Source organism: Sceloporus occidentalis, unplaced genomic scaffold (genome assembly GCF_023333645.1).
Source record: "Sceloporus occidentalis isolate IW3139 unplaced genomic scaffold, rSceOcc1.0.p SCAF_49, whole genome shotgun sequence".
NCBI lineage: Eukaryota > Metazoa > Chordata > Lepidosauria > Squamata > Phrynosomatidae > Sceloporus > Sceloporus occidentalis.
Genome location: NW_028317029.1, coordinates 4,098,851 through 4,123,461, shown reverse-complemented (window position 1 = coordinate 4,123,461; position 24,611 = coordinate 4,098,851). Strand labels below are relative to the sequence as shown.

The 24,611-nt window shown below is 39.7% G+C and overlaps 1 protein-coding gene across 2 annotated transcripts; it reads left to right on the top strand.

Annotated features, from left to right (window-relative positions):
* Positions 1–1,988: 1,988 nt before the first annotated feature.
* On the top strand, positions 1,989–24,369 carry LOC149288928 (radixin-like). Of its 2 annotated transcripts, XM_089491278.1 has the most exons (13): positions 1,989–2,003; positions 7,598–7,681; positions 7,961–8,056; positions 9,884–10,158; positions 11,192–11,275; positions 12,700–12,846; positions 13,610–13,706; positions 15,003–15,166; positions 16,878–17,008; positions 21,723–21,883; positions 22,411–22,503; positions 23,562–23,819; positions 24,205–24,369. In XM_089491278.1, exons 1-13 carry the CDS (start codon positions 1,989–1,991, stop codon positions 24,367–24,369), a joined length of 1,770 nt encoding a protein of 589 aa, XP_089347404.1. The 2 variants fall into 2 exon arrangements, with proteins under 2 accessions (XP_089347404.1, XP_089347405.1); XM_089491279.1 differs by lacking the exons at positions 1,989–2,003; positions 7,961–8,056; positions 9,884–10,158 and having other exon boundaries at positions 7,623–7,681.
* The last annotated feature ends 242 nt before the right edge of the window (positions 24,370–24,611 follow it).

Below are 24,611 nucleotides of genomic sequence, written 5' to 3'. Positions count from 1 at the left end.
AAGAAATGTACTTCTAAACGCGTTTAAACGTGAGATGCACCAGGGTGGGAAATGGTTTAGCAGCCAAGGGGTTAAATTACTCTGTGACATGGTGACCGAAAAACATCACACCTGTACTTTTCATCCTGACCTTTGTAATCTGGCTGTAAATGATGTGCTGAATGTAAAATTCCATACCTGACTTGCCGTTCCTGTAGTTTGCCATCCACTGAATGCGACGGGCCAGCTGTCACTTTAGTAATCCAATCACTTTAATGTAATACAGCTATTCGTTCTTCTGGTCCCGCCCTGCGGCACATCTGTCGTACGCCTTATCTCGGTAATCCTGTTAAAATAACGTAACAAATCTGCCGCGATAATACTGATCTTTTCAGCGAGAGAGAGTTTGTAGATGTACTAAACCCCAAAGGAGCATATCTTTTTTAAGGTCTGAGAGTTTGTACCCATTTGCACTCCGTGTCCAGTATGACTGTATTGTTTACTTTGAAAGTGGTGCTGCCCTTGATGGTGGTATAGATTGGGAATTTATTAGACCCCTTGGACTAAATGTGATCAATAAATCCCAATGTGTGTATGATGACTGTATGGGGCATCTTTACTGTCCACGGATGCCCTTAACCTAGTTACTAAAGAGTGCATGTGTTTTTCTCAAATCTTTTTTTAGTAGTTTTATACATATACACACGTATGTACACATACATACATACATACATACATACATACATACATACATACATACATACATACATACATACATACATACATACAAATCTTGGGTTCTCCATAATGCAAAATACCGGCCCTGGTAACTTCTGCTGCTGTTACATTTTAGGTGTTCTGAGCTAAGCTTCCAATTCATGAACTTTGTTCTTTTGCTTTATGTGCACCCTATTGCGCCTCATTTGTCATGATGATCACTCATTATGTTAAAGTATAGCACAGCGCTACTATCGTTGGCTTTTGTGGCAGGGTGTTCTGTGTTAAACGCACACAGAAACGTTTTTCTATGTGCATCCTATTCCCCGTGTCCCTGAAAGGCAGCCATGACCTGTGCATACGGTATGTTTTCATTCCTTCTTTGGCTAGACACATTTTATAGATTACTGCTTCCATCATTCAGAGCAGCATCATTATAACCGCGGGTACTTTTATTTTTAGTCATCCCTAAACGTGTCTATGCAGAGCCGGCTTACACCGATACGGTGCAGTGATCAGTAATCGTAAATCGTCTGCTATTTATAGTACGTTATTCCCAGAATCCCTTTACTCTTCACAATTCTCATTATGCCGTTACTCATGTTAAGCCACGTAAATCAAACTCATTAATTATTTGATATAGTAAAGTTCTGATCAATTAAAAAAAACAAAAACCAAAACTCTTATTTTAAACTTTTATCAAATTGACACAAACCCATAGAACAAGCATTGACCCGTTTTGTGGAAGTTATGGTAACTGCATGCTTTGTCAGGTTGGATCCCTGCTGATGGAGGGTTTGCTGTTTTGGTACCGGTGTTTCTTCGTGAAAGCAGCTGTCCCTTTTATACCTTTACGGTTCCATCTGCTTCGTTTTAGCATCCAGACAACAGTGCGATCGAGCATTATCCGTATTCTTGGTTTTCAGAGAAATGTATTCCCTTTTTGTTTTTTTGGAAGCTTTGTTACAAGTTCCTATTTAGTATTCTAATATGCTCATGTAATATGTTTACACAAATGCTTTCCACTTGGTTTCGGTTCCAGCGATGACAAATCGGTCAGGGTAACACCGCCAGATGTATTGTCACAGGGCACCTGCTACGCTCCCTGCATATCCTGATATGAAGGGCGGCTGACATTGGTGGAATAGACAAAAATAGAGCTTTTCATTAGCCCAGTTTAATGGGCCAGTATTTAGCATTATGGAGAGCCCAAGATTTGTATGTATGTATACGTACGTACGTATGTGTGTGTGTGTGTAACGAACAAATCAATATAGAAAATAAGTAAATGGATGAAAAATGAAAGAGTATTCCTGTCTGCGCTTTGATCTTAAAAAGAAACACATCAGTAATTCAGTGAATATGTTGCTTTCGGATGTCGTTGGCAAAACAGATACTTGCACACGTCGATAGTAACAGTAAGCAAATGGCTACTACACTTCGGGATGAAGTTACTTCGGCCACATTTGCAAATCTGCATTACCTGTTCAAAACACCACAGAGTTAATGGAGACTGAGACACGCTGTCGGCTGGTATATTGATATTTAAGTAAAGAAAGTTAGTGAAGCTTTATGAATCCTGTAAGTCAAGGAGCCGCCATTCCAAAAAATCTCTCATTGGTCGTTTATTCTTATTAAAGTATCTTACCTGGAAACCTCCTTTCCCCTGTATCCCAAAATTGATTGTTTGGCTCCAAAGTCATTTTTATCTGGTAATGAAGGAACACAGATGCTGGCTTTTTGTGTGCGTCATCAAGGCAATGCTTTTATGATTTTCGGTGGTGTCAAAGTGCCAGAGCTGGAGGTGTTTGTGGGGCTGATGAGAATGGTTTATTTTTTTTCTTAGCAGCTTTCATGAATCGCACCTATTTTGCTGCAGCATTATGCTGTAAATTGCTGCTCGGTAAACAGGTTTTCTTGCTAACTTTACGGATGAATCACAAGGAGTTCGTGCTCCAACCGCTAAAACAAGAGCAAAGCCGACGTGTTACAATTACTTGGCTTGATAATAGGATTCTACAGAGGAGACGCGGCAAATAGAAATTAATACTGATCGCAGAATTAGAATAATTTAGAAATGGAGATAAGATGTGTCTGAGTTTTCTCTTTTAATGGGCGGTTAATCGAAGGGGAGATTTCTTGAGTCATTTTACTGATTTATTAATGCATTCTGGAAGCTGAGCTCAGCCCTCCAAACTAGAGAACATGTGGAGCGCTTCTGTTCCCACTCCCAGGGCCGGACTGGGAATGAAAAGCAGCCCTGGAAACATTTGGAGAGCAGCCCCATATCGTTTATCTCGAGTCACACTATTTGCCATACAAATAACTATAAAACATTCTTTTTATCACATTATTTGTATTAAAATCCCAGGAAGCAAAAGTGGTAAAAGACCCTAATAAATGAAATACATTACACATAATGGAATCAAAACATTTGCTACTGTGAAGCTTTTTAGATGAAAAAGTTCAGTTTTATTCAGTGGAAGAAAACAGTGATCCCATCAATCTTCACGATATTCTTGTAAAACTTTTATTTCTCTTAATTCGTGTAAACATTTACATATTTCAATATTTAATTTTTCATATTTAATAAAAGCTATGATTGAGAAAAATATATATATTTTTTTTATTTCCTTTTATTTGCCAACCTGGCCCCCCCAGTTATGCACATCTGCCCCCAGGCTTGCCACTCTGCCCCCAGAAATGCCTTATACCCCTATATACTACTCTGGCATATAGGGGGTTAAAAGGCATATCATGGGACAGAGTGGCATATAGGGGGTATAAGGCATTTCTGGAGGCAGAGTGGCATATAGGGGGTTAAAAGGCATTTCTAGAGTCAGGGTGGCATAAAGAGGGTTAAAAGGCATATCATGGGGCACTCTGCCTCCAGAAAAGCCTTATGCCCCCCATATAACATTATCGTTTTCTCAGCTTTGTGTTGCTTCCTATGAAGCATGCACTGCTTTTTATCCGAAAGCTAATAAAGATAAGAGCTGGATCTAAATCACACTGAAACCAAACCGAGTGGCTGGCAAGACCTTTCCTCTTATTTGCCAACACGCATGCACAAAACAATGACTGAAAACGCCAGTGCTTTTATCTGCTCTGTAGATGACTGCTTCATCCATTATAGATTGGGTTATGTACCTGTAATATCATACGCTCATATACACTCGTGCTAACACTATATGCTGACATATACACTCATGCTAATGCTATATTGTATCATACACAACAGCATACACCCCAACATCACACTCTCATACACATGCACACGCTGGTTAACACTATAAATTTATAAAATACACACATACATGCTATAAATCTGGCACTACAATACAGTAGACATACTGACTCTGGCACTACAAACACTATACATATGCACATACATACACACTGATTCCACACTACAGTACACTCACAGACTGACCCCGGCACTATACTTATACACACACTGACACCGCAGTATGCTCAGACTCCTAGACTGACTCCAACACTATACATATACACGCAAACTCACAGGGCCCTCACGTTACTGTATACATACCGACTCTAGCACTATACATATGCACACGTACACAATGAAACTACTCCCCTTTCACTTCGCGGAGACCCGCAGTGCCGCTGCTTATCTTCTGCCATCGGGAATCTGGCACCCTGTGCTTTCCTGCAGGGCCGCGGTGAAGCAGGTGCCGTGAGGCGTCCAGCGGGGTCACGTAAAGCATTTTCAGTATTGCAATATAGGAGAATACCATTTATTAATGGACTAACATTTTAAGGACAAGCTTTCAGAAGCATCAACCTCCTTTTGTCAAGTCAAAAGCAATACGAATCTCACAGCATCTAAGTAAGTTATGGGCAGAAGTACAAGATATATGTAATATAATATATATTATTCAAAACATAAGCGCCACTCGGCTCTATAATTTTCGAAGCACATGGGTTAATATGTGTTCTGTCCACTGTGCGGCTAACCTTAAGCAGCACTTCATACAATATTAACGAGACAATCCTGCCAGGGACTTAAGACAATTAGTTTGACTACATTTGGTTACTTGAAACACGCTCTTTAAACATGCAAACTATGAATCTCCCTCGTGCGCACTTCATCTCGCTTCCGTAAATGACTTCACTGTGAAAGGAACTAATGAAGAATCCAAACGTATTCCTATTTTATATTCCTCTGCCGTATTCTAACCGAATGGGAGCGATTTAACACATTTCTAAGCTTCACACGGAGACATTATGAGAACATTGATCCGGTTCTTTTGAGAATGGCTAAGACACTATGTTTTGGACGATAAATAATGCATTTTTTCCTCGTCGTGATTATAGTTATTCAGAATATTTAATTGCATTTATTTTTTATTTTTTTAGGATGATAAAGTTAAAGATACTAGTGTTTTTTTACACTAAAGAAAGCGTGACTCTTGTTAGCAGTATGTTTATTGTGTCTTTAACCCCTTAATGACAAAGCCTGTACATGTACGGGCTCAAAATGCATTGTTTTCAATGGGTTTAGGGACCGCCCATTGTCCTTAAGGGGTTAATATCTAAATCGTCGGACAGAACGCAATCGTTAAAAACCTTTACGGTTTGTGTTTGACCGCCGGTAATGCACAGGGTTATGGGAATGTGAAATAATAAAGGCCTTCCGCTTGTTTGTTATCTGTGTATCTTGGGAAATTATGGACAAGTTCTGCTTCCAGATAAATAGATTTTTGTTTCCTCCTTTTTTTAATATGTATTTCTGTATTTGGAATTTAATAGGTTTTAGTATTCATTCTCGCTCGCATTCCTGGCCAGACCGCTCAGATGATGAATGAACTGGGGATGGGGACAGCTGTGTCTGGTTTTATCTCGTACTTTCATTTGTTTTATCGTTTTCTTACTTTCCTTTGCATCTTCTCACCATTGTTTTTTCCACCTGGAGCATCGGACGTCTGAGGGACTATAGCCAGGCCGAGTGGATGACGGCTGACAGATGGCCTTTAGTCATTGACTGTTAAACGATTCCGTCGTGTGTAGCTGTTGACATTAATCCCACAGTTGAAAGCAATTCTAACAATGTTGAGGCTTCCTAGTAGTTAAAGGGTTATCCCTCTTAGGACGGCGCTGCAGCTAATAATAGTACTGTGATTAATGCCTTTTTTTATTTATTATATTTTGGAACTGTAGTTTCCAAGCTAACTAAATTCATTCAAATTAGTTTTAGACCCAGTTTGCAGGGTACAGCCCATGGCAGCAACATGCTTTACAAAGCTTCCTCGGCCAAAGTAAAAATAATACATATATAATATATATTTATGAGAGATTATACCTTCTTCATCAAGCACTTGGAACGGGTGTTTGCCATTCATTACGTGTCATAGCACTGTCGATGATTATATATTATATAATAGTACACACATCATGCATATATGTGTGAGTGCGAGGGGAATGGGGATGTAGACCGCCAGCGTTTGTTTCAAACGCAAGCATTTTTATTAAGTTCACAGTTTCTAGTTATAACGCCTTAATATCTGATGCCGTGGGTTGAGTATCTGCAATCAGGTGTAATAATGTAGACTTACTGATTATATTTTTATTTTATTACCTAAAAAATAGATATAACAACCCCCCAAATCACGATTGCCAAGTGCCAAAGTGGTTTTTGTACTTGTGTGACTTCTTGGTGTTAGAAAGGTGATGGTAATGACCAAGGAATTTAATCACCGTTTTTGTGCTAATTTCTGGTGGTGTGAATGGACAGGTTGCCGCTCGGTATAGAATGTGTGTTTGGGTGCTTCTCAAAAGAAGAGTACACGTTAAAGTACTATGTACGTAAATATGGATCCTTCAATAAAACTGAAGAAAAAAGGAGTCTGAGTTTCTCCACTGAACGGCTGTGGTGTTAAATGTGACTGATATATATGTAGAAGAGAGAGCCTGAAGCCGAAAGGAGATGTTTTTTAGGCCCATCTGCTGTCCACTGTCCCTTTATATATTTCCGGCTGGTCGTTTGTTTTCTGTTATAATAACTGTGCTTAAGGCAAATCCTGAGACGTCAAAAGTCTGCTTTCTTTTTTTTCCCTGCAGTTCCATTTGCATAAAGTTTGAGCGTTGTGTGCCGCTTTTCAATTTCCTTTTGGCGACGGACTGTCTCGCAACATGACCGTCTTCAGCAGGCCTCTCAGATTTGATATGACAGCCAGTTTTTCCAAACGCTGATTATCCATGTTCAAAAGCGGCAAACCTTAGGTGGAAACACGGAAATAACTATTTTAAACTTAACCTTAGAGCCTCGCTGACCGTTTTCTTTTTCCCCATAATCCGGTGGCTTCAAATGATAAGCTGTACACCGCCCCGTGTTTTGTGGCTACAAACAAGGATCTGTTATATGTAAAAAAAGGTGTTGAGTGGATGGAGTTTCTCTTTTGAAGGGTCAGAATGATGTCCCATACAGCCCCACCACCGAAGAATACGTATTAAAGTACCTAGTTGGTATTTTTAATATGCGTTCTGTGCAAGTCACCAGCGTTTTCTAGGTATGTGCGCAGGGAGTCTTGTTAGAACCCCTGGAGATCTTGCGCAAGCCGGTTGCTGGAGCCGACGGGCAGAGAGTATACGGTATAAATGGGCTGGAACAGATCTACTCGGCTGAGTGCATCTCCTGCAATGCAAGTAGCCCGGGGGCAGAAAAAGCCAACAAATGCATAAACAGGTGAATTTCTACACGGGTTGAACTTTTATTTAAATGTAAGTCTCGGCTCTTCTATGCATATGATGGCTGGAGCGTATGTGTAGTTGATGGGTTTTGCATTTTTGTTCAGTCACAATGATTTCCATTAAACAAATGGAATAGAATTAAAAAAATAATAATAATCCATCCTTTCTGCATGTTTTCTTCTCTGTGTAGATCAATGTACGGGTGACCACCATGGATGCAGAGTTGGAATTTGCCATCCAGCCAAATACTACTGGCAAGCAACTCTTCGATCAGGTAACTGACTGGATTTACCAGCCTTATTAGATAAAATTAGCCTTAATTAAATAAAAAAAAAATCAATGAAACTATAGAAACTGACTCCTGGCGTCTGTATATTGTTTCTATGAATGTAAGTGTTTCTCATGGACACTGGAATAAGAGTTAATTGTGTGTTCTGCATAGTGTATAACAACAACAACTTCCCGATGATGTACAATGAAAGGTTTGCGCAGTCAGAGCCAGTGCTGTGCACGCTGTACTTCTGTGTACTACTTTTATTCTCTCAATCCTCAGGTGGTGAAAACAGTCGGCCTTCGTGAAGTGTGGTTCTTTGGCCTTCAGTATGTGGACAGTAAGGGTTACTCCACGTGGCTGAAGCTGAATAAGAAGGTACTATGTCGTTCTGTGTGTTTCCCTTTGTTTTGTTAATATGTTTGATTTTAACTGTTGAGTCTTTGTCGTTAGTCTCCATTTCAGGTGTATTGGCTATGATTTTGGATCAGCAGCTTGTGGGTACGTTTTAATTAAAAAAAAAAAAATAAAATATTCTGGAGTCTGAAAGGAATACATTTATCTTATTGATCAAATAATCATCTAAACATTTGAAAAAACTGTGTAACCTATCCTCCTCCAACGGTAGAATTCCAGAATGCTTAAGTGCAACACAGCTTTTCTACGAGAAGCACTATTTCCAGTCCCCTTCTTTCATCGCTGGTGAAGTAGAACCTGGCCGTTCTTTTAATGGAGCTCTTACAGTCTCCAGTGTGCTTCATTAGGAAACATTCTGCAAAGCAACTACATAACGCCTCGATCTTAAACTCTGCTTGCCTCGCTTGTGTATGTGAATCACTTATTGTATAAATGAATGAACCCTGTCAGTTCCAAATAATGATTGACAGCTATCCATGAATGATACTTCAGTCAAGCTTGCCATGTTGACTTGTAAGGTAGGCTTGTCTAGTTAAAGAAAAATAACAAGCTCCATGTAGTCACCGTAATGTCCTTTTGGAGCTCTGGAATCAAGACAATGACCCAAGCCTATGATTAAGAGCTTTCTATTACTTGTAAAGGCGTCTGTGTTATTGGTTTCCTGCCTCTGCTTTCACTGCCTCACGTGATGCAGGATTACTTTTTTTGTACACTTGTTGTATAGTCCTTATGATACACAGACTTACACACCCTTTACACGCTGAAGCTGTTTTTATCTCATTGGACTTTTTGTTTTGGTAATCCAGAAAATAAAGCAGATACAGATAGACCAAGTGGGTACACCCCTCAATAACCTCTAGTTTGGGAGTGTGATGCCCCAGGCGGTAAAGCACTTGATGTGGAGGCCTTACCTCAGCCTCCAGTAAGGAGAATGAAAGGAACATTCTATTGTGTAGGAGAACATTGATGCTACCGGATATGGTTCACTTCACTGGGCTGCTTCTGGATCACCTGGTGGATGCAACTGTCTGTAATCACAGGCTCCCTCCAGATCAGGAGACCCTTCAGTATGAGCCCCATACCCAGCCTTGGCAGAGACCAATCTCGGAGATTGTTCTGCATGCCTTGTCACTGTATGCTTATATCTGTACATCTATTTGTACAGTAGATATTCTTTTATATAGCACCATCAAATTCTGTAGCGCTGTACAGTGGGTGGACAGGACACAACAAGTAGTATTTAACATAACAATTTGACTTACAGAGGCAACAGGTGAGGAGGGCCCTGCTCAAACGAGCTTACAGTCTAGATATAACTACAGAGCCAAGCCTAGAGGGCAGGAAATTTGCAAAGATATTCAGAATTCTGAGTGTTTGTGGCCCTCTACATCTGGAGTTTGAGACCATTAGGTGCGCACAATATTTATTTCAGTCTAGCCAAAGATTGACAATAATTAGGCCAACTTCATGTTTCCATGAGGCAAAAAAAGTTCACAAAATCCTGCCCCCCCCCCCCCCAACTCTATAGATTTCCAATATAGCAGAGTGTGCAATTTTCTGTTCCTGAGCTATTTGGTACCTTGGCATTGATAGAACTAATTAACCTAACAGCCTTGTAAGGCTTTAGTCGGTGTTCTCTTATTGACACAGACACAAAATCGAGATCTACGCTTTGGGACAACAGATTTATTTATAAATTACAACTCTGCCTCCAGTAGCTCTCCCAGCACATATTTGGATTAATGTTTTTAAACTAAAACATCCGTCCCTTTTTTTTTTTTTTTTTAGGTAACCCAGCAAGATGTCAGGAAAGAAAACCCCCTTCAGTTTAAATTCCGAGCCAAGTTTTTTCCTGAGGATGTATCAGAAGAGTTAATTCAGGAGATCACCCAAAGACTTTTCTTTCTGCAAGTGAAAGAAGCGATATTAAACGATGAAATCTATTGCCCCCCGGAGACAGCCGTCCTGCTGGCTTCCTATGCCGTTCAAGCCAAGTACGGAGACTACAGCAAGGATGCCCACAAACCCGGCTACCTTGCTAACGACAGGCTGCTTCCTCAGCGGTAAGCGAATAGGGAGGTACAGCAAGAATGGGACCAAGTCCTATCCGTGTTAGAGAATACGTGGTTTGTTTCTTTACTTTTTCTAATGGTTTGCACTGTAGCTTGCAGTAACTAGCACAGATTTGAATACAGTTTGTGAGATGTTTATCTGCTCGTCGATGTCAACAAAACACGTGAAGTAGGCAGGTCTCTCTGGAGGCATTTATTGCAATACAGCAGGGAGGCTTAATCCTAAAATAGGGGGATGGAAATACAACGCCGGGCTCGTTCCTCGCCATACCTATTGCTTAATTTTTGCGAGGAACACATCAGGAGTTGTATTTCTGTCCCTCTATCTTTGGGGTGAGCCACCCTGCTATATTGCTATTTGAATAAATGCTGATGTATGATAAATGAAGCAATTCTAATCGGGACATCAGATTTTGAATTCTATGGCTCCGCGGAGATGAGCCTGCTCCCGGTGGTTTGTTCTTTGCTGATGACAGTGGGACTCTGGGGCATCATGGTGAGAGAGGTGAAGACTTGTCTGTCAGGGTCCTGGTTCTTTTTATACTTTTGTGTATCCGGTGCCTATAGTATTATATATATTAAGTAGATTCTCCATCAAGTACAGTGCTTAAAACTCCCTGCAAAGTCAACAAATGCAAGTAATGCTTGAAATACTGGGGGCTGATATTGATTATTAATCTTATCTCCTTAGTAACCAAGCAACTTCGTAAGTTCATAAAGCACCAAGTGGTGGTTACCGTTTTTTTATTTAGTGCCATGATATGGCCGGGATATCATGAAAATACTTGGAGAAGAATGGTTCTTAATTTTTCTTCACCTAAAACAGCAATATACTGATCACTTGTTCAAAGCACCCTTCTGTCAAAGGGCCAGTTAAATACTAATATGGAAGTTTATCTGCCACTTGCACTGCAAAGAAGTCAAATATACATTGTAAACCTGGAAGTAAAGTTCCCTAACCTGTAGCCTTTCATTTTTCACAGTCCTGTACAATCAATCAATTTATTTGTGTCCTTCTCTCTAGTGTTCTAGAACAACACAAACTGACAAAGGAGCAGTGGGAAGAAAGGATACAGACTTGGCATGAAGAACACAGAAGCATGCTAAGGTACTCTTTAAATAAATCAGAAATAGAAGAGACCATTCAAAGGTCACTTGGAAAATTTGCTTGTTTTTTTTTTAAGAAAAGCTAATTTTGTCCATCAGGTGGGTCAGTTAATTGATCATTAGAAAACCCTTATACCCCTTATGGTTACACAGATAGAAATGTCCTTGTTTTCCATAAAAAAGTGAGTCTAAACTTTTGAACGGTTGTGTGTATGTGTGTATATATATATATATATATGTATCCCTAAGGTACTTTTTACTCTGCACTTCACAGAACGACACAAAGACCTAGTATGTATATGCACTCTGTTGTGTGGGCATTCATAGAAACCTGATAACTTGTACATGAAAAGAAAAGTCCTATAACATCAGTTAATCGAAATGCTTTAAGCAATGTGTGCAAATAGATATATAATCGCTTATAATTCTAGAAAAAAAAAAAATGTAAGTACCTCGGGGTCAGATTCAAACTTAACTTACAATGTTACGGCTAAAACAGTGTGGAGATTTTAACATGCATGAGAGAGGCATAAAGCAGCCCCCCATCTAAGACAAGACAGTGGCATATAGGGGGTATAAGGCATATCGATATTAGGCATATCAGGGGGGCATAAAACAAATCTGGGGGTAAAAGGTATATCAGAGGGCTCAGTTGCATATCACTGGCATATAAGGAGTATAAGACATATCGGGGGCACAGCGGAATCTGGCATATAAGAGGTATAAGGCATATATGGGGGCAGAGTGGCAAGCTGGGGGTCAGATGTGCATAACTGGGGGCAGTTTGGTAAATAAAAAAAAATGTAAAGAAGGCTTTTTTTCTCAGTTTTTATTAAATATGAAAAATAGTTAACATATGAATTAATATTTACTAATAACTTTGTATTAAAACCTAGTTTGAGAAACACTGTGTTTGGGTTCTTGTAGCTTTTATTATGTCAATAAAATAAGAAGGTGAATAGAGAGAGGCCATTGCAATAAAGAGATGAAAGTGTAAATTGTATGTTTTTTATTGCAATTTTTCTTCAATTTAAAATAATGTATTTTTTTATCCGAATAATCGTTAGTTGCAGCCCTACACGTAAAGCATTTTTTAAGGTATTATTCACTAAATAATGGATTACAATAAAATAAATTTCCCACACCATTGACGGCTAACTTTCCAATCTCAGTCTGTACTGCTGACTTGGAGACAAAGAAATCAAAAGTAGCTGGAGAGTTTGTCCCAGCTGGAGATCCTTATAGAAAAAATACACAAACTTAATAAACAAAATATCCAGTGACCCCCCCCCAGTAACCGCGTGAGCAAAAATCACTGACCAGTATACAGGACAGGACAGTCCATGTCCGTGGAACCACTTGGAGTGCCACCAGTCAGGCATCAGCGGTGTTACTAATCCGTGCTCTTTATCTTATTATCCTCAGGGAGGATTCTATGATGGAATATTTGAAAATTGCCCAGGATCTGGAGATGTACGGTGTCAACTATTTTGAAATAAAAAATAAGAAAGGAACAGAGCTCTGGCTAGGCGTTGATGCGTTAGGTCTCAATATTTATGAGCATGATGACAAGTAAGTAATGCACATTTTTATATGAACGCATATAAAATTATATATTTTTCTTTCCCAATTTTTGGTGGTTGATTTATATATAATGTGCAGATGTAATTCTTGAATGCCAATGAAATATATCTAGACGGTTAAAAATGAAATATATTATTGGATAAATGCATAAACCTCTTTGTTGTGTGTTGAAAGATCAGTAAAGCCCGCTCATAAAGTGACGGGTAAATGCTTTGTTTTATATATTCTGCATACATTATGAAGCTGTATGATCATATTGATCACGTGTTTTGTGACTATTTATTCTGCTGTAAAATAGCTATTTAAAAATATACAGTATTAAAGTGTTCTAGGGAATTTCTACTAGCTAAAGACTTGCTCGATGTAATTTGTAAATAAATACAGTAGGCATGTGAATGAATTACTACACCCGACCTTACGTATGTAGAGAAAATAAAAATATTCCCTCTACAGACAAGCGGAAGTTGTTTCCGGACTTGAGCTTGTTGTTATCCTTGATGCAGTGGATCATTTTTCTAAGGGTTTTCTGCTAGAATAAAATGACTCAAATTATTAGTTTTGCTGAGTTAGGTCTGTCATTTTGTCCAGCTGGGGCTTTCTAAATGAAATTGCTGTTTGCTAGCATGTGTTTAGAATTTTGTGTAGCTGTTGTTATGGAATTTTCTGCATTTGCTTTTTTTTTCTCTTGCAGTAGCACATTCAATAATGTTTTTTTTTTGTTTTTTGTTTTTTCTCCTTTAACCCTCTTTAGGTTAACGCCTAAAATCGGTTTCCCCTGGAGTGAAATCAGAAACATTTCATTTAACGACAAGAAGTTTGTCATCAAACCCATTGATAAAAAGGCTCCGGTAAGTGAAATTACATTGCGAATGCTTAGGTACTTCTCTCTGTTTCTGTGGTTATACTTTCTGTATATACAATCTATTTTTTATACCGTGTTTTCCGGTGTATAAGACGACTGGGCGAATAAGACGACCCCCATCTTTTCCAGTTAAAATACAGAGTTTGGGCTATACTCGCCGTGTAAGACTACCCCTCTACCCAGTATACCACAACCAGCCAATCACGGCAAGCGATGTACCTTACCGGTGATTGGCTGGTTGTTGTATACAAAGCCTGCTTGGATTGGATGGGTCAGCTCTCCCTAACATATGCCTGTCCCCACACACATGTATAGACATACACTGCCCTCACACACCCCTGCCTTTACACACACATATATATATATATATATATATATATATATATATATATATATATATATATATATATATATATATATATATATATATTTATTACATATACACACACCAGATTACAAACACACAAATACCTACACTGCTCTTACACACATCTGACCATACACATACACTGCACTTACACCCCTTTCTCCCCATCTCTTAACTTTCTCATCTTCTATCTTCCATCCAGTTGTGGGAGCGTGAGGTCTGTCATTTCAGACCTCTGCTTTACTTCTCCCTCATCACTACGCGCTGGCAATTGATGCTGAGCGTCGGGACATGACGGCATCACCTCGCTCGGCATCAATAGCCGGCGCGTACTGATTAGGGAGCACGGAAGCCGAAGTCTGAAGTGCCAGACCTCGAGCTCCCTTATGCTGGGCTAGTTAGAGGAAGGTCGTGATCTCCCCAACCAGCCCTGCTCATCGGGCGCCCGCTGATCAGGACTAGTTGGGGAGATCACGATCTTGCATCTACCTCGGCGTGGCCCTGAAGACCGGCCCAGGGGAGGCGGCTTCTCTGGCTCGGTAAGTTTCAGTACCCAGCGTATAAGACGACCCCCGACTTTTGAGAAGATTTTCACGGGTTAAAAAGTTGTCTTATACGCCGGAAAATACGGTATATCCTACAATATAATTATTCCTTTTATGTTGGTTAGACATAAATATCAGATTTTCTCTCCACTTACAGCTATACCTTCTTGGTATATTTCCCAAGGGATAGGGTGGCGTTTCATGTTGGGCTTGACTTTAAAGCCTATTAAGTTTCACAGGTTTCTCATTACTTTGCCAGTTATCACTTTGAGCAACTACAGTGCATAGATATATTAGTGATAAGGCTATATTCTCCCCCCCCCCCCCCGTGTATGGTTGATAATTGTGGTACTTTTTAATTCATCCTTAGGACTTTGTATTTTACGCTCCACGTTTGCGGATTAATAAACGTATTCTGGCCCTGTGCATGGGCAACCATGAACTGTATATGCGGCGGAGGAAGCCGGATACAATCGAAGTTCAGCAAATGAAAGCTCAAGCCCGGGAAGAGAAGCATCAGAAGCAGTTGGAGAGGTACATAGTATATATGTGTATCTTTATAAGTGTGTATATGTTCCTTATTATCCCCATAAATCACCTTAAATAGTATTTTTCAAACATGCACATGGACCAAAAATGTTGTAGATGAATATTTAGTTTCGTTTTTGGACAACAAATTTCCTTTCCTGCCCTTTTTCAGTTCAGGCGAAATTCAAAGGGCTTTTTTGAATTAGAAACAATTTGTTCCAATTTCGCTCTTGTTCACTCAATGTCTCCCTTCCTTTTCCAACAAACAGTTTCCGTGTCTTACCTTCTCTGTCCCGTTCTCTGCAGCTCCTCTTCTTTTTCTCCTTCTCCCAGCTCTTTCCTGCATGGAGCCTCCGTGCACCCCCTCTCCCCAGAGATCTGCATTATTCTGGCCTCTCGGAGTACTTCCGCAACGGGGCACAATCTCAACAGGGACAACCTCTCCCCCGTTCCTCCGACTGGAGAGAAGGTGTACACGGAAGAGGCAAGGATAATGCAGAGGAGAGCCGGGAGCAGCACAGAGCCTGCAGAAGAACAAGAGAGACACTAAATCGGTTGTCAGAGAAGGTAGGGAGACACTCGGAGAGCGTGGAAAAGAGAGAGAAGGGGAGAGTTGGTTAAAAGAAGAAAAAAAATCAGTTGAAATTTTTGACTTTCTCCTTCATTTTCGTTTCCTCCTCATTTTTTTACATTCATACGAAATACCGTAATTGGCAAATATATTATTAGTTTGTTTAAATTCGAATATACAAGTTCTAGTACTTCAATAGAGCTTAAATTTAGGAAATATTTGTATTTGTCATTTTTCATATCCCTTTCTTAACCTTCATTGTTTAAAACTATTAAAAAAACAACTATTGGATTTGACCAAGTTCCCGGTGTAGGTCTCTTCTTCCTGATGTGGCCCCGTCTGGCCTGGGCTTGTCCGTTGGTAGTACAACCCTGTTTGGACATATAAATCAGAGCGGAATCTCCGTTTGCTCCGTTAATTCCAGGAATAAAAAAAGTTATGTTTAATAAAATGTGTGTTTTGATACTAGGGTGTACTCGGGAGAGAAATTGGCTACTCTATTGGTCGCCTGTAGGGGCCTCCTCTTCAGACGTTTAAAATCCTGGTCAACTTGGCCGGGAGAGACCACTGGTATCCCCGCTCCAAGAGTATTGGGCGTTCATACGGACCTTTAAAAGTCGCTTGTACGGACCTTTAACTCTTGGAGCGGGGAGACCATGGTCTCCCCAGGCCAAGTTGCACCATCAGGAGGTAAAGGGCCGTGCGAGTGAGTCTATTGGTCGCCTGCAGGGGCCTCCTCTGGCATCAACCAATTTCATGTTCTGCCCGAAATACGAATGCACAAGAATAGTACAGACTATACCCACTGACGCTTTCATATGTTTTTTCTGTTCTTGTCTACATCACTGCGGTAATAGATCACTTTTATTGGACGAGTTATTACTTGCGTCTCAGCCCCGAGAACAAATGTCTTACGCACGTAGCATTCATTTTCCCCGTGTTCTTTACCATAGCAAGTCTCAAGGACTGATATCTTCAAGAGTGTCGCTAAAAGTAATATTCGAGAAAACCTTGGCTAGAAAAAAATAAAAACCAAACCAAAATTCCTTTCAGGATTAATGTTTGGACCTCGCAAGAATCATTATTTGTAATTGCCTTTGAGCTGCTGCCCCATTTTCTGTTTGAAATGTCCCTTTCCTTATTTAGAGCGCAGCTGGAGAATGAAAAGAAAAAAAGGGAAATCGCCGAGAAGGAGAAAGAGCGAATAGAACGTGAAAAGGACGAACTAATTGAACGTCTGCGACAAATCGAAGAACAGACTTTAAAGGCGCAGAAAGGTAACACCTATAGTGTAGCGTTTGGGCCGATGCTTTAATATCTTTACAGGGGAAGCTGCGTTTTTACACCGGACGCATTCTAACGGTTTCTGCAGGACTTTAGTTGACACAAATCCGGTCACCTTCATCGCTTTTAGGGATCATTTTAACCTTAGAGAAATTCTAAGGCAAAATTGAACCCCTTAATGACAGCCCGTACATGTACGGGCTCAAAATGCATTGTTTTCAATGGGTTTAGGTACCGCCCATTGTCCTTAACCCCTTCGTGACAAAGGCTGATTTTACTTTTTGTACCCTTCGTGACAATGGCCGTTTTAAAATTTCTGCGCTGCTCGTGTTTAGCTGTAATTTTCTTCTTTCCCGTTTACTGAACCCACACACATTAGATATTGTTTTTTTCAGGACAAGAAGGGCTTTCTTTAGATGACATTGTTTTGATTGTATCATATTATTTACTATTAAAAAAAGTATAAAATATGGTGAAAAATTTAGAAAAAAATGACTGTTTCTAACTTTTAGTTGAAAAATCTTTTACTCATCTATAAAAGGTAATGAAAAAACCTGCTAAATAGATTCTACTATTTGTCCTGAGTTTAGAAATACCCAATGTTTTTGTTTTTTTGCTTTTTTTCTACACATTATATTTTTTCCAAATCTGGTAATTCTTCCCCCCATGTGCCATTTCGGGTATCTTTGAAGCCGGCCAATGCAATTTACCCCATCAAGTCATATATTTTTGAAAACTAGACAGCCCAGGGTATTCCAAGTGATAGTATTTTAACCCTTTCCAAGCACTTATTCTACCATCAGCCTTTGTCAAACTTTATGGTAGTAATTTTTTTTGCATTTGTTTTTTCACACACATTTTATTTTAGGTATGAATAAACAGGTTCTGGTATATGTCACTATCATAAAACACCCCAATATGTGTTTAGCAACATCTCCTGAGTACAGCGATACCTCACATGAATGATTTTGCCTGGCTGTTTGGGGGCAAAAGGGCCACATTTGGGGCATGCGCATTTTCAATGTTGAACTTTGGCATTTGGGGATCCACTGCCCATGCCCTATTTGGTACATCTTTGAGCCGGGCCATTTCAGTATGCCCAATAAAGCCATATATTTTTGAAAACTAGACACCCCAGGGTATTTCAAATGCTAGTATTTTAACTCTTTCCATGCACCATATCTACCACCAGTCTTTGTCAAACTTTGTGGTAGTCATTTTTTTGCATTTGTTTTTTCACACACATTTTACTTCAGGTATGAATTAAAAAGTTCTTGTATATGTCACTATCACAAAACACCCCAATATGTGTTCAGCAACATCTCATGAGCATAGTGATACCCCACATGAATGATTTTGCCTGGCTGTTTGGGGGCAAAAGGGCCACATTTGGGGCATGCACATTTTTCAATGTTGAACTTTGGCATTTGGGGATCCACTGCCCATCCCCTATTTGGTACATCTTTGAGCCGGGCCATTTCAGTGTGCCCAACAAAACCATATATTTTTGAAAACTAGACACCCCAGGGTATTTTAAATGCTGGTATTTTAACTCTTTGCATGCACACATTTTACCACCAGCATTTTTTCAAAGTTTGCAGTAGTATTCTTTTGTGTGTATTTTTCCCACACACACCTACTTTATGTATGAATTTACAGCTCCTGGTATATGCCGCTGTCACACGACACCCCAATGTGTTCAGCAACATCTCCTGAGTACAGTGATACCCCACATGCATGGGTTTGTCATTTTTGGGGGGAACTAAAAGGCCACATGTGGTACGTGTGCATTTTTCTAATTGGAAATTAGATGTGTGGCCATCCTTTCCCCCGTGTTAATTGGGACCTTGTTGAATCCGGCCAATTCAATTTACCCCATCAAATCATACATTTTTTAAAAGTAGACACCCCATGGGCATTTAATATGCCAGTATTTTAACACTTTCCATGCGAGAATTGTTTTAAGCTAATGTGCTAATTTTAGGACTTGCTCACAAAAAATTTTTATATATATATTTTAATTTTTTTTTGCCTTTTTTTAAAACATTTTTAACATTTTTTTTCAACTTGAAGGTTCCCCTGATAGTGACATCAGAGGGAAATTATTTTTACATTTTACTGGTTTTTTACTATTTTTTTTTCTAATGATTATTAATTTTATTTTATTTTTAATTTATTTTTTTCTAATCACACTGTGATTAGAAAGCTGGGCTCCATTGACTTGCATGGTTGAATGCAGTACCTGTATTCAACCTGCAAGTGGAGCCAGAGTTCTCTAGAGGGTCAGGAGACCGTCTAGCGAACTTTTTCGTCTTTATTATTTTTCGCTGATGGCAAAGATCACCTGCAGCTGCGGCTGTGACCGCTCTCCGGAGCGGTCACAGTCCATCAAGAGGTAAGTGTTTGGTGTCGCTGGATGCCTCCTGATCGAGGCATTCCAGCGACACCACTTAAGTTTAAACGCTTTTAAAACAGGCGTCCGCCGCCATACATTGTATGGCGGATGTTGACGCCCCGGGGAGGGGCCAGACATGGCCCCTGATTCCGATCATGGAGTTGCTGAATGCCTCGAGGTCGAGGCATTACAGCAACGCCGTTTGAGTAAAAAAATCGATCATGGATCTTTTTTTTCTAGTTTTTTTTTTCCCGTTTTAACAAATGACGGTCCTGGCACGTCATTTGTTGTTAACGACATGTTTTTCCGTTATGTGCCTGGACCGGCAATTGTCATCAAGGGGTTAAGGGGATATGCTTCCTTGTCTTAAGAGTGTTTTCCATCTCCATATATACTCTCATCTAAGCATGCTAGAACCAAATCGATATCAGCGGAGGGATAACCTAATGGGAAAGAATAATCCATGCCACTTCCACGCTCTACATAAAACATAATTAATGGTAATCTGTGTAAATTAAAGCTTTTAGTAAGTATATTAAACTGTAAACGGAAACATCTACTGTATCGCCTACATTCCATTTTACTTTTTCACTGCTACTAATGTAATCGTTCACTAGAAGAGCTGGGACCGAGGGACACCCTGGTCCGGTTTTTTTTTTAGGACCGATGCATGATCTGAGCTTACAACCCTCTTGAAACATAAGTATCTGGGCCCATCTGAGAAGACCCAGTAATAAAGGAGGAAGCACTTAATTCTGAGCCTGCGCTCCTCCCCCTGCTGCCAGGCATCAGCTCATCGACCCTTAGCTAAGCACCAAAATAAACCGTGTTGGATGTGTGCTTTTGCAATGGGCAGAATTAATGAGTCGGGTGATCTGCCCACTTCCTTTTCTTACATATAAAAAATATTTTTGAAGAAATCAAGAGAGACAAAACCATGATTTGTTATAACTGCACACGCTTGGAATTGACACACTTTTCATTACTGTAAAGGAGGGAGCACACTAATATTTTCATCTGGCTCACATGTTGTCTGGTCAGATTTAGTTTGACAAGCTGATTATGTCCCAGGGCTCTGAAATAGCCTTGACATGACTGCTCATAAATACTCATTATACAAACCACAGGCGTAATATCGCTTCGGATTGTTCTATGCCACCGGACTTTGGAAATGGTAATTTTCTGCATTTTCTTCTGTCTTTTATTACTTTCTTTTATTGTTTATGTATGTATTTTCTTTATTGAATTATAGTTACTCATTTTGGTGGCAAGAAAAATATTTAAATATATACCGTATTAAATCTGTTAGAAAATGCACTCATTCGATGTGCAGAAAATGTTGCATACATTGTGTGATTGGCTGATGCTGCTCCCTTTGATCTCTATAGTTGCTGAGCCCACACTGACCACTTAGGGCCACTTAGCACCCAAGGGAAGGGGTTAAATGGGACAGAAGGCTCATTTTCCAACTTCAATACATATAACAATGCTTGCTTTAACATGCCGTAAAATCCGTGACTCATACACTTTACAGGGAAATGGTCACCTGCAATGGTCCCTTTTTAAAAAGTGTGTGTGTGTATGTATATATATATATATATGTGTATATATGTATGTGTGTGTGTATATATATATATATATATATATATATATATATATATATATATATATATATATATAAATAAAAAACTTGTGGGCTCATTTATTAAATGCAGTGTTTTGGAAATATTGCCTGTGTCATGCTGCAATAATCGCTTTTGTAAAGGAGATTTTCTTTTTCTATGAAATATATTATTTGTGCTGCATTAAGGGTGGGCATGAATATTCCTCCCCGTTTTAGGTTTGCTCTGATTCAGGCGGCCTTTGTAAGGCTGATGTGGGGAAAGGGGAGATCAGATAATGCTAGTTGTGCTTCGTTAGGAGACCGACTGCTGCTTCCCTGAAGTGGACCTTTAAAGGTGGATTCTCACTAGGTTTTATTAGTAGTAGTATCCGGTTATAAATACATTTTCTCTTTAATCAGTTCTAGTCTTTGCATATTATGTGTTCAGTTGAAACAAAAATAATGCTGACCCTGCATTACTGCATACAGCACTATATTGTACGCTCAAGCAGAAACTCCCCCTTTAGGTAAGCGGAACACATACACATCGCAAATGTAGTAGTCAGAAATTTACGTTACCTGAAAGCAGAACGGTGGTTTTTTTTTAAAACTACTATTAAAGCGGTGTGATAGATTTTCTCATTTAACCAAACAGATCATCTGCTAATTGAAGTCCGTGATTCCCTTTCACTTCTCTTATGAATTACAGAACTGGAAGAACAAACTAGAAAAGCTTTAGAGTTGGAGCAAGAGAGGAAAAAAGCCAAAGAGGAGGCCGAGCGTCTGGAGAAAGAAAGGCGGTCGGCAGAGGAAGCTAAAGCAGCCCTGGCACAGCAAGCTGCCGATCAGATGAAAAACCAAGAGCAGTTGGTGAGGGACTGCATGTCAAAGCGATTATCCAAATCTTATCTTGGAAAAACAAATTACTTACGATAAGTGCCAATGGAACATTGACAGTCCTGTACCGTTTTTAATTTCTTTTTACTTTTAAGTACTTGTGTGAAATGTCATAGTACAGTGCAGAATTCTATGCCGAGTCGTCTGGTAAGGAACATGTATTTATTCCATCGGTTACGTGGCACGTGGGGTACCTTGTTAATTAAAATGCCCTTAAATTTAAATTGCTTGTTCAAAGGAAGTTATGATTGTTATAGATTAATTTTAGGCTCAGCCAATCCATAGGACAGACTTGGCATTTGTCTGCGCTTGATGTTTTGGCTATACTATGGAATCAGGCAGCGCAGCGGTGATTCTTACACACATTTATGTATAAACATTTCCCAGTTGAAGATTGTAATATCCAAAATCTGGCTTCAGGAGAAAGATTTATGTATCTTCTGATTAGTTTGACATCATGTTTTGGCTCATGTATTTTGTATTGTATGACTGCATTATAGGCGGCTGAACTTGCAGAATTTACTGCCAAGATTGCTTTATTGGAAGAAGCAAAGAAGAAGAAAGAAGAGGAAGCCACCGAGTGGCAGCAAAAAGTAATTCCCGCTTGTGTAACTTTTTAGATGGGATAAATGTGGCTTCCGTGGGGGCCGGATTGGCCAGTCTCTGCTGGTGTGATCATGGGCACTCTGGACCAGTCATCTTACTTAAACATTTACATATTTAAGCGTATCAGTTACTGAATACAGTAAAAATCTTTATTTCAGAATGAGAACACAGCCATCATACTGCGTATGTCGCCTCCAGCAGGCGCTAATTTACAAGAATGGATTTAAAAAAAAAAAAATTGTTACTTTGAAGACTTACAGCCCCTAGTCGCTGAAACAGTCACGACTTTCTTTTTTCCCCAAATATAATTTAATGCACTGTGGTTGGAGTTGATAAATTTCACCAGCTGTGCTATTCAAATTTATTTTCCCAGAAGCACAAATCGCACAGCTTCATTTATCAAAAAGAAAACTTACAGTACAGCGGCAAGCAAAGTATGAAGCAATTCAGAAAAAATAATTGCTTTGGAAGCCAAAAGCTTTTGTGTTTTGGTGTTGGGGCAGAGCACAGTACATTAAGTGTTAATTTCAGGCACCCTGTAGACAGAGTTAATGCATGTCACTTGCATGCAGGAATTTTTATGGAAGGTGCAATAAACTGTGCAAGAAATTAGATACCAAACACTTGTTTAAGTGTAACCCTGAAAGATAACCTGTGAGAACTTGTGGCTCTTCAGGGCATCAACACAAATGTATAAAATAGTAAGCAGCTAAAAAAGATTTCCTAAAAATATACTTAACACTTCTGGTCACTCTGTGATCAGCTACCAAAAAGTATAACCCCTGCACTCTCGTGGCTATTGCAAATTGTACACACAAAATAGTTTTCCAGACTTGCCTTTAGCTTGGCTGCTAAATCACGCAACAAAAAAGTGTTTTAAGTACAATTTGCGTAAGTACCCAGAATTGCATCAAAATCATTTAAATTGTCTTGGCAAGATAAAATAACACAAATATAATTTAGCATATAAATTATATCTTTATCTACAATAGGTGCTAAATTCAATGTTCTCGTATAATGCGGCAAGTTCTTTCCTTTTTTTCAGGCCTTTGCTGCCCAGGATGATCTGGAAAAGACTAAGGAAGAACTGAAAACGGTAATGTCTGCTCCACCGCTACCGCCTCTTCCGCCGCCACCACCTCCGGCGGCTCCTGCCGAGAATGACCACGAGCACGACGAGCAGGATGAGAACAGTGCTGAAGCCAGCGCCGAGCTGTCATCCGAGGGGGTGATGAACCACAGGAGCGAGGAAGAGAGACTAACGGAGACTCAGAAGAACGAGCGTGTGAAGAAACAGCTCCAGGTAAACAGTGTGGTCCAGGAGAATTCCCACCGAGCCAGAGTCCCTTTCCGTTTACCACTTTTTTATTAGTTTGTGAAAATGTACAGTTCGTACTTTAAATGGAAATTACCCCCCTTACTGGGGAATATTGCAAATGGTTCTTGGTACAGCAATGTGATGATTTATATTAAAAATAAACCTTTAAACGTTGGCACTGGCTGTTATACAGAAGTGATTCCGGTGCATTGTTTATTAATCACAAATGTGCTTGACTATCATATTGGTTTAATTGTTGTATGTGTGACGACCTATAAAATGGTCTCTTCCTCTAAATCGTAGCCTAAATGATTTGCTCTGGTTGCTGCTGCCTTTATTATTGTCATGCTAACTGCTGTTTGTTCTTCAGGCTCTGAGTTCCGAGCTTGCTCAGGCTAGAGATGAAACCAAGAAGACCCAGAACGATGTCCTCCACGCGGAGAATGTAAAAGCGGGCAGAGACAAGTACAAGACGCTGCGCCAGATAAGACAAGGCAATACAAAGCAGCGTATCGATGAATTCGAAGCTATGTGAGGATGTCGCGTTTGTTTTACGTAATGCTGAACAACCAACATAGAAAGTAGGCCTTTGCGGGACTGATGGAACGTGCCCTACCTTGCCAAAGCACTTGTACCCATCTTACTGTGGAGGTTAAGCGTTAACCAAGACGTTAAAAGAATTTCAGCTTTAGCGTTCTATATGTCCCGATTTATGTTTGTAACAGCGATGTGTCGCTCATTTTTCTGCATCGTTGTTGATATTTTTGTGGGGGAAAA

Coding starts and splice junctions, on each gene's coding strand:
- LOC149288928 (XM_089491278.1), top strand. Junction 11,276..12,699: donor GAACACAGAAGCATGCTAAG/GTACTCTTTAAA, acceptor TATTATCCTCAG/GGAGGATTCTATGATGGAAT. Junction 23,820..24,204: donor GTGTGAAGAAACAGCTCCAG/GTAAACAGTGTG, acceptor TTTGTTCTTCAG/GCTCTGAGTTCCGAGCTTGC.